A 12,712-nucleotide genomic window follows, 5' to 3' on the forward strand; every position below is an offset into this window, starting at 1 on the left:
AGTGGGAATTCAGGGCGACTCGCTTGAAAGGAGAAGGGAATGGCAGGCCACAGGCTCCCAAGTTGAGGATTATGTCCCTCGTAGGGGAGAAGACCCTCACCTACCCCAAAACGTTCGAATCGTGCTTGCGTGCACCACGGAGAATACCGCGTGTTTTCGTCCCTGCAGAAAACCAAGCCGCTGCTGACGGAGTTCGCGGTGAAGTCCACCGTCATTTCGCGGTATGCCTTCACCACGGTTTCCTGCAGGATGCTCAACCGAGCCTCGGGGGAGCAGCAAGTCGAGTTCCAGATGCAAATCCCGGCGGCCGCTTTCATCACCAACTTCACGATGTAGGTGACGCCTGGGTGGGGGAGGAAGACTGCCACGCGGGGCCCTCGGGGCGAGCCTGGGCTGGTGGCAGGGCCGCGGGCTTTCGGCTGTGAGAGTTTGCGTGGTGGTAGATGGTGTGTGGGCGAGAAGGCTGACTCCTTTGTTCCTTCCTCTCTTCCTCCCTCCTTCCTGTCCTTCCTTCCTTCCTTTCTTCATTCCTCCTGTCCATTCTCTCTTCTTTCCTCCATCCTTTCCTCTTTTTTTTTTCTCTTTATTTTTTTATTTTATTTTATTTTATTTTATTTTTTTTTTTATTTTTTTTTTTTATTTATAGTAGAGACGGGGTCTCGCTCTTGCTCAGGCTGGTTTTGAACTCCTGACCTTGAGCAATCCGCCCGCCTCGGCCTCCCAAGAGCTAGGATTACAGGCGTGAGCCACAGCGCCCGGCCCATCCTTTCCTCTTTCTTATCTTCCCTCCTTCCCACCAGCAAACGAGTGTCCATTATAGGTCAGCTACCCTTCAAGGGGATTGATATGCTGCTTTTTTTTTTTTTTTTTTTTGAGACAGAGTCTTGCTCTGTTGCCCAGGCTAGAGTGCCATGGCATCAGCCTAACTCACAGCAACCTGAAACTCCTGGGCTCAAGCGATCCTCCTGCCTCAGTCTCCCGAGTAGCTGGGAGTACAGGCATGCGCCACCATGCCTGGCTAATTTCTTCTATAGATTTTCAGCTGTCTAAGTAATTTCTTTCTATTTTTAGTAGAGACAGGGTCTCGCTCTTGCTCAGGCTGGTCTTGAACTCCTGAACTCAAATGATCCACCCGCTTCCGCCTCCCAGAGTGCTAGTGATAAACTTCTATGAAAAAGACAATGTTTGCTGGGCGCAGTGGCTCACACCTGTAATTTCAACACGTTGGGAGGCCAAGGCAGGAGGATCTCCTGAGGCCAGGAGTCCAAGACCTGCCTGAGCAACATCTGAGACCCCATCTCTACAAAAAAATTTTTAAAAATTTAGCTGGGGGTGGTGGTATGCACCTTTAGTCCCAGCTACTCGGGAGGCTGAGGCAGGAGGATTGCTTGGGCCCAGGAGGTTGAGGCTGCAGTGAGCTAGGCTGATGTCACTGCACTCTAGCCTGGGCGACAGAGTGAGACTCTGTTTCGGGGGGCAAAAAGGGGACAATGTCACTCTGCTGCAGAAATTCCAGTGGGGAGAAATGGTCAATAAATTAAGCAAGCAAAATAGTAAATAGAATAATTTCAGACAATTGTGTCATAAAGGTGACAAGTCAGACTGAGAGGGGCTTTGTCAGGTGGCGCAATCAGGAAGGTTGAGTTGAGACTGGAGCCACGAGGCAACATGAGACCTCTGACATACTGCATGGGATGTCTTTCCTCCTCTTCTGATCCAAGATGTAAAGATTCCCAAAACAGGCCGGGCGCGGTGGCTCACGCCTGTAATCCTAGCACTCTGGGAGGCCGAGGTGGGCGGATTGCTCGAGGTCAGGAGTTCGAAACCAGCCTGAGAGAGAGCGAGACCCCGTCTCTACTATAAATAGAAAGAAATTAATTGACCAACTAAAAATATATAAACAAAAAATTAGCCGGGCGTGGTGGCACATGCCTGTAGTCCCAGCTACTCGGGAGGCTGAGGCAGGAGGATCGCTTGAGCCCAGGAGTTGGAGGTTGCTGTGAGCTAGGCTGACACCACGGCACTCACTCTAGCCTGGGCAACAGAGTGAGACTCTGTCTCAGAAAAAAAAAAAAAAGATACGCAAAACAAGGTAGGTGTTGAGTTTAGGTTTTGGTCTGTGCAATGTTCAAGATGGTGAACCCTCGTGGAAGTTCGAACCTATCTTGTGATTTTCTCCAGCAGAATGACAGAGGCACCGAGGGTTGGGTCCTACCATTTGGACCTGCTGAAAATGGCCCTGGGACGAAATGAATGAGTCAAGGGTAGTGCCCTCGTCCGGAATGTGCTCTTTCTGCATACCCAAGAGGCAAATAAAAATATTTTCTCGGGTTGCCATGGTTATAAGATCCGCATCTGAGTTTGTGTTGGAACTGCTCGCTGGTAACCCAGCTCGGTCTCTTGTGTTTCAGGCTTATTGGAGACAAGGTCTATCAGGGCGAAATTACAGAGAGAGAGAAGAAGAATGGCAACAGGGTGAAAGAGAAAAGGAATAAAACTGCAGAAGATAATGGGTAAGTATTGTTTGATTAAGGAATTAAAAGTCCACTTGAGCAAGGTGGTGCATGTTGGCCATCCCTCTGCCTCCTCATCTTGGTCTCTTCTCTACCTCCAATTATTTTTCTCTTTTTCTTTCTTTCTCCTTCCTTCCTTTCTCCCTTCCTCCCTCCCTCCCTTTTCTTCTTCTTTCTTTTCTTTTCTTTCTTTTTTTTTTTTTGATAGGGTCTCACTCTGTCTCCCTGGGTAGAGTGCAATGGCGTCATCACAGCTCACAGCAACCTCCGACTCCTGGGCTCAAGTGATCCTCCTGCCTCAGCCTCCCGAGTAGCTGGGACTACAGGGGTACACCATCACACCTGAGCTTATTTCTCAATAAAAAATAAGACATTATCTGTTGTCTCTCTGCTGTGGAGAAAGAGGATTTAGCAAATGTACAATACTCTTATTTTCCCTCTGCATTCCAAATGTTCGTATCATTATTTTATTTTTTCTTCCATCCGTTAATCAGTGTTGAGGCCATCTTGAGTGGTCTTTACTGTCTGAGATGATAATATTGCCTCTCTTAACCTTCACTCTGCCTCTCCTGTCCCATTTCCTATGCCTGTCTTTTGTTACCTTATCATTTATTTGATATTATCAGAGTTATTAACTTTTAAATTCTGATCTGCAACAATACTCGTATTCTCTATTTTGTCTCTAAACTGAATCTAAGCATCGAAAACCAATCAATAGCATTTGCTTTTTAAGGGCTATATAAATAACAGTAACTGCAGAGCTATGCAGTGCACGAAGATTGCATTTCCCTCGCTATTAGCCTGACATGAGGCCTCCATAACCTTTGCAGAAAAGTGATCTTTGAATCTGGATAAAATGATGGGAACCTGTATGCCTGGTTAATAAAAGGACATAGCTTTGAGAAAGCTAGTTCTCTAAAATCTTAAACTGTCGGAAACTTTGCTGTTGGAAATCCTATTAGTGAGCATGGGACATCTCACTCTTGTCTGGAAGGCCTGAGCCAAAGGTTCACTTTGCTGCAGAAAAGCAACTTGGGTCCAGAGCTTCAGATAAGGGGGTTTCAGGCACAGAATTCCACATTTATCTTAATGTCGTAGTTACTAAGGACTCATAACCTTGAGTCTGTTTCTCAGTCCAGCTGATACCAACAGCTTTAAACACAGCCATGCATTGCTTTGAGCCTGTCGAAATCACTGTTTCCTTTAACTTTTACCTCCACTCCACTCTTCTCCCAATCCTACAATAACCCTGTCTCTTCCTTTGTTTGGTGAGATGCCTCATGGTCCGTCTGGTATGTGGTCTCCCTGCTGTAGCCAGTTATTAAAAACTAACTTTGTTGGACTACAGGTGTGTCCCAAGCAGTCTTTATCACAATTATTCAGAATCATGCCATAGTTTAGTTTAGTTAGATCATGCCTTCTAAGTTTCTGTTTTTCTTGGAGTCTCCCATTACCTTTCTTCTTTCTCATGAGATAAAATTTAATTTTTTCGCTATTAACATTTAGCAAGACACATAACTCATTTGAAATGATGACAAGACAAACAGTTATGACCAAGTTTCTGTAAGCAATGACAATCTGTATCACGCCTGATATTGTAAGACATCACTTGTTGGGAAGACATTTGGATTTTAGAGCTGTTAAAACATAGTGTTAAAACATAAATACCTCCAGATCCATGGAATACCATCATTGCTTTGCAGCTTTGTTGCAAAACTTTTACCCGGGGGGTTTCTTTTCATTTTCTTCTGGGTTGCTTTTGTTATTTCTATATTCCGCATTTTCCTCTTCCTTGGTTTTCACCTTTACTTGGCTGAAGTGTTTACTGAAGTAACTTTCTCAGAATGGATGCATGGGAGGTAAACATTCTGAGACCTTGATTAATATTTTGGTTGTCTGCATGAAATGTAAAGTCAAAATAATACTCCTTCTGAACTCTGACCTTGAGGCATTGCTCCGATGTCTTATAACATCCAGTCTCACTGATGATGCATCTCATGTGGTCTAATATTCCTTTTACATGTTTTCTCTATTGGATGTTCTGAAGTTTTTCATTCCTTCTGCCCAGTGATCAATAAAGCTTTTCCATCTCAATACTTGTTTTCTCTGGGAAAGAGGAGTGTAGGAAGCCCATCGTCTTAGTCATTCATTCATATATGGACTTGGTTCTTTGTCACTTACACCTGGTGGTGTCCTGCTGGATACAGAGTAGGCCGTTGGCTCTCTCCTTTGCTGCAGTTCCTTCTTGCATTGGCTTGCATTGGCTTGCAGTTGGCTCTCTTCTTTGCTGCAGTTCCTTCCTGCATGTTCTGAGCTGTAGAGTTCTTGCTCTACCGAATCCCCCAAGTTTTCTGGAAACCTTTGGGATTGTCTTACCCCGCTGACAGTCACTCCTCATGCTTATTCTTTTGGTGAATACGGTGAAAGCGTTCAGAATAGTTTGCCTTTTTATAAAGCCTTGCAGTCATTTATTCCTTATGTTTCCTGCTAAACACACCCACCAAGCTTCACCAGGTGCACAGACCTAACGTACCAGCTGTTTGAAAGTTACGCAAAGTGTCGGCATTCATTCGGCCACCCCTGTAGAGGGGAGAAGAAGGCAGTTCACACCCTGACTGCAAAGCCCTGTCGTCTAGCGGTTCAGGGCCTTAAAAGTGTCCCCTCTTTGGATTGTCCCCTTCGGCCTGTCCCGGGGGAGAGGTGGAGAGGTCAGTTGTCTTTGAAGTCTTTCCGATTCAGTGTTCTCTGACCCTTGGCGACCTTCCTCTAGTGCGGGTCTTTGCTCCTTCCAGGACTGATTTTTACGTGTCCTTTCCCAGGACTCCCCGCCGTGCACACCGGGTCTCCCTGGAACCCAGCGGAGAGGGTGTGGCCGGGGCCCCCCCGGGAGGGACGGAGGGAAGGCACCTGGCTCTGTCCTGCTCTGAGCCCTCCTCCCTGAGGCCCCTTTGTTCCTCCTGCCAGGGAGAAGGGCACGGAGGTGTTCAGGGCCTCTTTGGCGATTCCCAGCAAGGACAAAGCCGCCTTCTTCCTGAGTTACGAAGAGCTCCTGCAGCGGCGCCTGGGGAAGTACGAGCACGTGGTGAGCGTGCGGCCGCAGCAGCTGGCCGGGAGGCTGTCGGTGGAGGTGAACATCCTGGAGCCCTCGGGCATCGCGGCGCTGCAGGTGCTGCCCCTGCACAACCGCCGGCAGAAGGGCGGCGGGCGAGCGGAAGGTGAGTGCGGTGCCAGTTCCCCGGAGCAGCGGCCGCAAGCACACAGGGCCAGGCCCTGGCTCCAGGGACACCTGTAGGGGGCGCCCACCCGCGACGGAGGCTTGGACCTGGGAAGGTAGCAACCCAGCAACGACAGGCCTTGCACTTTATTTTAATTATTATTTTTGTTTTGCTTTTGTTTGTTTGTTTCTTGAGACAGAGTCTCGCTCTGTTGCCCGGGCTAGAGTGCTGTGGTGTCAGCCTAGCTCACAGCAACCTCAAACTCCTGGGCTCAAGCGATCCTCCTGCCTCAGCCTCCCGAGTAGCTGGGACTACAGGCATGCACCACCATGCCCGGATACTTTTTTCTATATATATTATAGAAAATAATGGCCAATTAATTTCTTTCTATTTTTAGTAGAGAGGGGCGTCTCGCTCTTGCTCAGGCTGGTTTTGAACTCCTGACCTTGAACGATCCTCCCGCCTCGGCTTCCCAGAGTGCTAGGATGACAGGCGTGTAATCCCATCGCTCCCAGCCTTAATTATTATTTTTCTAAAGCACCAGGCTCTAATAGGTTTTAAGGTGTTTAAATTATTGGCATAGTTATACCACATTTAGGGGATCTATCTAAAATATTGGATATGTTATATGTACGAACCTCTTTGATAATATTTATAGTAGCAAAGACAGTCCATCAGCCTAAATAGCCAACGATAAAGGGGAAAGTAGTAAATTACGATTATAAGACAATTCAGCATGTGACAGGGAGAAAAAGATGAAATCGTACATATGCTATGATATTAAGTATGTCCACTTTGTTAAATATGAAGTGAAAGAAAACTAGAAAGTGATAAAAATAATCATTTTATATTAGGGGTGTGGACTATGGGGCCATGTTCTAAAACTCTGTTTTTAAACATCCAGTGATATGCTATATATATTCTTTCTAAAGCACAGTTGAGTTAATGGCCTTGTGTGAGAGAAGTTGTCACCCTCACAGACTGTTTCCTGGCTCTTTGGGAGAGGCAGGTCGCTTATTGTGCGTTGACTCCCAACACTGAGCTTGTCATTCTCCATCAAGATCTAATGGAAAAAGCAAACGTGTCTTCAGGGTCTCTGGCATTTAGCAATGGCGTGAGATTACAAGACGCCGTTCTTATGTCTTGTAGGTGGCAGTCATATGGTTAATGGGTTGTGGTTCGGTTATTAACGATATAACCTTGAAAAAAATCACTGCAAGCCTATAAGACTCAGCCTCCTTATCTGGAAAACAGGGATAATAACTACCTCCTAGGGTTATTGTAAGAGTTGAATAATTGTTATCATCATTATTACTATGCTTTTAGAGTTGGGGGTCTCATTCTGTCACCCAGGTAGGAGCGCAATGGCGCAATCATAACTCACTGCAGCCTTGAACTCCTGGGCTCAAGCAATCCTCCTGCCTCAGCTTCCTGAGTAGCTGGGACTACAGGCATCCACCATGCCTGGCTAATGTTTTCTATATATATATTTTTAGTTGTCCAATTAATTTCTTTCTATTTATAGTAGAGACGGGGTCTTGCTCTTGCTCAGGCTGGTTTTGAACTCTGGACCTTGAGCGATCCTCTTGCCTCGGCCTCCCAGAGTGCTAGGATTTTCAGGCGTGAGCCACCTCGCCCGGCCTGGATAATTAAAAAACAAACAAACAAACAAAATTTTCATAGTAACAGGGTCTTGCTATGTTGCCCCAGCTGGTCTCAAACTCCTGGCCTCAAGCAATTCTCCTGCCTGGACCTCCCAAAGTGCTGGGATTAAAGGCATGAGCCACCACCTGCTATCATTGTCATCACCTTAAATATATATATATATTTATATATATTATATAAAAATATATATTATATTATATAATATATAAATATATATTATAATTATTTATATAATATATATTTATATAATATTTATATATATTATATTATATATAATATAAAATTATCTTATATATTATAATATATAATTATATATTAATATAATTATATATAGTACATAAATATATCATATAAATAATATATAATATATTATATAATATATATATTTTTAAAGCAGATCTCGTTTCCCTGATACGCGCATAAGTACCTTTGAAGGTGGGTCTGTGCCTGATTTACCTTGTCCACTTGGTATCTAACACGGAGCCTTTCCAACAGCCCATGGCCAGTGGAGTGTCTTCAGATCTGAGAAGAAAAGAAAACACACACACACACACACACACACACACACACACACACACACAAATAACAAAGAATGCTTTAAAATTGCGTTCTCTCTCTAATCGTAATTTAGCGGGAAATTTTCCTGTGTGCAACTGTAGGGACATCTTCTCTCTCGGGAGGAAGGAGGCAGAGCACCTGTGTCGCGTGTCTGGGGAGACCACAGCGTTCAGCACGTGTGGCCGGAGGGGACACTGAGGCTGGTCACGCGCTGTAACGAAACGTGCATCCTCCCTGCTTTGCAGAGGCCCTGGGACCCTTCAGAGGCCTGTACGTGTGTGTGTGTGTGTGTGTGTGTGTGTGTGTGTGTGTGTGTGTGTGTGTTAGTTTTGGAGGGCGTATGAATTGCAGTTGTTAGCCAAAAAGTTGCTTGCTGTTTGTATTCAGGGCCCGCTAGCATTTCGGAGGAATCTGTCCAGACCTCGGACAGATCTTGGGATCTGTTTATTTTCAAGAAAATTGTTTTCCTGGCTCCGCATACCAAAGCCGGCGCTTCGCTGTCCGGAACGTGGAGATTTCCCAAGCAGCTGCCCCAGAGGCAGGTGCCGCGGGCCGGGTCCCTCCCTGCCGGCCCGGTTCCCGTGGTGCAGAGCCCAGCTCTGGTTGTGGTGGTTCCGGCCGCGGGCTCACCCAGCCGCGCAAAGCACGGGGCGTTGTGGTTTTGTCTGCACACCGCCGCGTGTCTCCAGAAGAAATCTAGGGCGGAGATCAAACTAGAATTGGGCTTGCTCCAGAACATGAGCTGGCCCTGCGTGGACGTGGCCCAAGCCAGTACATTCCTCGCACAGATCTGGCTGTGGTTAAGAAATCAGAGTTCTGGAATTTGTGTAAGCAAACCTCAGACCACTCGAGACCCATTTGCATCCTTTGAGATAACAACTCTAGATAAGGGTTGCTTCTGTGTGCTGGATACTACCGTGTTTCCCCGAAAATAAGACCTCCCCAGGAAATAAGCCCTAGCAGGATTGCTAAGCATGTGCGCAATAGAAGCCCCACCCCGAAAATAAGCCCTAGTGACGGGCGTGGCTGCGCAGCGCGTCTGCACAACCCATGCATGTCGTCTCGGAGCGGGAAAGAAGACGAGCAGCCCTTCTCATCTGCCCCGTGAGAGCTCTGTTGCTCGACAGGAGAGATTGGGGCCGATGGTTCTAAAGGAAATAGAGTTGCAAGACATTCAGGATGGAATTCAGGGTTTGGAGAGTTACAATGTTCCAGAAGAAGACGATTTAACTATATTTGAATAAATAGATTGTTGTAATGTACTTAAAAAAACAATAACACATCTCCTGAAAATAAGCGCTAGGGTGTCTTCTTGAGGAAAAATAAATATAAGACCCTGTCTTACTTTTAACGAAGCACTTTGCATGTAGAATGATCTCATCCAATCTTTATAACAGCTCTTGCAGGTCATGTATTTTTTTTTTTTTTTTTTGAGACAGAGTCTCACTTGTTGCCCAGGCTAGAGTGAGTGCCGTGGCGTCAGCCTTGCTCACAGCAACCTCAAACTCCTGGGCTCAAGTGATCCTCCTTCCTCAGCCTCCCGAGTAGCTGGGAGGGACTACAGGTGCATGCCATCATGCCTGGCTAATTTTTTTGTTGTTTCTTGTAGAGACGGGGTCTCACTCTTGCTCAGGCTGGTCTCAAACTCTTGATCTCAAGTGATCCTCCCATCTTGGCCTCCCAGAGCACTAGGATTACAGGCGTGAGCCACCGTGCCCGGCCCCTTGGTACCTTACTTCTTTTATTCCCCTGTAGGCATTACATCAGGGACTCTCAAACCTGGTGATGCTCTGTAGTGACCTGAGCGATTTAGAAAGGGTTCCAGACACCCCAGTCTTAGCCCAGAAAGCGAATTAGAATTTTCTTTGTGTGTGGGGTGGGGAATAGGGAGCTATACTTTTGAGTGTGATATCCTATAAATTTATATTAAAAACTTAAAAATGCACGAGTGCTTTTAAAAATTTTAAATTATTTGTAAAGTTAAAGAATAATGCTGACTAATTTTCCTACCACTAACCAGGTATAGTTATATGACTTTCATGGTTTACCCTTTATATTCCTTGTTTTTTTGTCTGGTTTTTTTTTTTGTTTGTTTGTTTTTTTAACTTTTTGTAGAGATACGGTCTCCCTATTGATTGCCCAGGCTGGTCTTGAACCCCTGGCCTCAAGCAATCCTCCTGCCTCGGCCTCCCAGAGTGCTGGGATTACCAGCATGCACCACCATGCTCAGCTGTTCCTCGCTTTAAAAAAAAGTTTTATTGAGGTTTAATTTACATACCATATACTTTACCCATTTTAAGTGTACAATTTGATGACTTTTAGTACATTGTAGAGTTGTGCAACCATCATCACAATCCAATATTAGCACATTTGTGTCACCTCGGAGAGATCCTTGTACCCAGTCATTCCCTGATCCCACCCCCAAGCTCCAAGCAAGCACTCATTTGCACTTTGTCCCTATAGATTTCGGACAGCTGTGTTTCTTAAAACACCTTAGGTGATTCCGATGCTTAGTACAGGTGGGGGACCATCACTTTGGACTTTCTGGTGGAATTTAGGGACATCGCTATGTCAGGATCTTGATCTACAGAAGCAAACGAGATTGCCCCTTCATTTCATGGGGCCTTCAGAACACTCTGACTTTGGATCCTTATTAAAATGTGTATTATTCCTCTTTTCCGCCATGTTTTTACTATCGGATCCAGGCCCACGTAGAATAACCCACCCGGGTGGTAGAAATAACCGCTTCCCATATCCAGCTTCTGCTCATGGACATGGAAACCAGAGGAGGAGAAGCACCAACAGGCCGTCCCTACCGGGCAGTCTCTGTGATGCAACCTCGAGTGCTTTAAATTCCGTGTCCCGTCTGCTCTTGGAGCAGGCAACGTGATCGATCATTCAGGACATTTTTAGTGTCAAAAAAGGGCCTCTCCGATTAACGTGGTTCCACCGTGGCTTCTTGGACTTGTGGGATCGCCCCTTCCCCAGCCCCCGAGTGTCAGCCTTCGTCCTTGCTGTTGGACACAGCTCCATCGCCAAGCTTGGTGGTTCCCATACTTTACTGCACATTATAATCCCCCAGGGAGCTTTTGTGACTCTGTTGCTCAAGTCTCCCCCATGCCAATGAAATCAAAATAGCTGCAGATGGAAACCAGTGCTTGGTATTTTTTTTAAAAAGATCCTCGTGTGATTCCAACGTGCAGCGAAGCTTGGGGTCTACACTGTGACTTCTTGTTTTCTAGCATAATTTGGCTTTCGTTCCTCCCCCTTTCTTCCCTAAAATTTTTTTTCTTGGTCTGCTGACTCTGTTTCCAAGTCCCCCAGCAGGGGTTTCTGGGTAATCGCAATTCCTCATCTCTGTCAAAACTGAGGGACTCATATGACCTCACCCCAACCTAACATTGAAAGGAAACTTTAGTTCCAAGAACAAGGAGACCTTTGTAACTATTTTCACGTTCTCCCGCCGTCTGGTTCATCATTGGCAAGTGCCTCACACTCAAGAACACAGAAGAATGAGTATCCCTTTACTAAAAAGACAACCTACAGAATGGGAGGGAAAATTTGCACCTCATGTATCTTGTAGGAGTCTAGCGTCCAGAATCTACAAAGAATTCTCACAACTCAACCAGAAAAGGATAAACGGCCCAATTAAAACATGGGCAAAGGACTTGAATAGACGTTCTTCCAAAGAAGATATACGAGTGGCCAACAAGTATAAGATACCTAACACCATGAGTCATTAGGAAAATGCAGATAAAAACCACATTGAGATACTACTTGAAGTGGTCCAGCTGCCGTGGGAAACATTTGGAGGGTCTTCACAAAGTTCAACCATTTGATCCAGCGATTCCTCTCTAGGTATATACCCAAAATGATTGAAAACAGGTCCTCAAATACTTGCATAAGAATGTTCACAGTAGCTGTATTCACAATAGCCAAAAGGTGGAAAAAACCCAAATGCCCAGCAGCAGGTAAAGGGATAAACAAAATGTAGTATGTGCATGCGCACAATGGACTATTTTCCGGGCATAGAAAGGAATAAAGTGCTGATAACATGCTACGGGGAGCGTTGTGAATCTACTAAATGCCACTGCTCTGCCCACCTTAAAATGGTACACTTTATGTTCTGTGACTTTCACCTTGATTTAAAAAAGAAAAAATTACATTGTAGGTTGCTAGAATCCACCTCCCTCCTCATGCCCCGGAAGCGAGTTCGGTGCGTTCTCCAGTAGTTTTCTGGGAGTCCTTTACGTGTCTATCGAGGCAAATGATAGGAGTGGGTGGAACTCAACTCTCGGCTTGCTTTTTAAATCGTATCACCCCTATGGAAGCTTCCTGTGAAATTTTGATTTTCAGATAATCAGAAGAACTAAGGAAGCTTAATCGGAAAGAAGAGAACCACTCGCAACACAGCTTTGTGGGCTTTCCTACTGAAGAGGGAGGGCTTGAGGCTGCACCTGTCTTTGAGAACTGGTTGGTGACCAGCCACATGTGCTGAGAATTCAAGTCCCCTTGGCCTCCAGATGTTTCCCCTAGCACAGTGTCTTGTATTTCAGTAGATGCCCAGTAAGGAATTGAATCTGTTTTTAAAGTTTTGTTATGTTTTTCTTTGATCTGTTTACATCATGACTCTGTCTTTGCTGAGCAGACTCTCGCAGGGTTGTACCCTTGGGCCCCTGATGTGGTGCCTGGCGTAGAATGGGTGTGAAATAAATATTGGTTCTTTGAACTAAGGAACAGGTAACCGCTGGTTATGATAGC

The 12,712-nt window shown here is 45.6% G+C and overlaps 1 protein-coding gene across 1 annotated transcript in view; it reads left to right on the top strand.

Annotated features, from left to right (window-relative positions):
* Window positions 1-12,712, top strand: part of ITIH5 (inter-alpha-trypsin inhibitor heavy chain 5) — a 73,287-nt gene that overhangs the window by 22,646 nt on the left and 37,929 nt on the right. Inside the window, exons 3-5 of the mRNA XM_075997483.1 lie at window positions 169-332; window positions 2,412-2,513; window positions 5,478-5,728. Of these exons, the coding sequence (XP_075853598.1) occupies window positions 169-332; window positions 2,412-2,513; window positions 5,478-5,728 (517 nt within the window). The remainder of the gene's footprint in view (window positions 1-168; window positions 333-2,411; window positions 2,514-5,477; window positions 5,729-12,712) is intronic.

The sequence above is a fragment of the Microcebus murinus genome, chromosome 25, assembly GCF_040939455.1.
Source record: "Microcebus murinus isolate Inina chromosome 25, M.murinus_Inina_mat1.0, whole genome shotgun sequence".
In the NCBI taxonomy this organism is placed as follows: Eukaryota; Metazoa; Chordata; class Mammalia; order Primates; family Cheirogaleidae; genus Microcebus; species Microcebus murinus.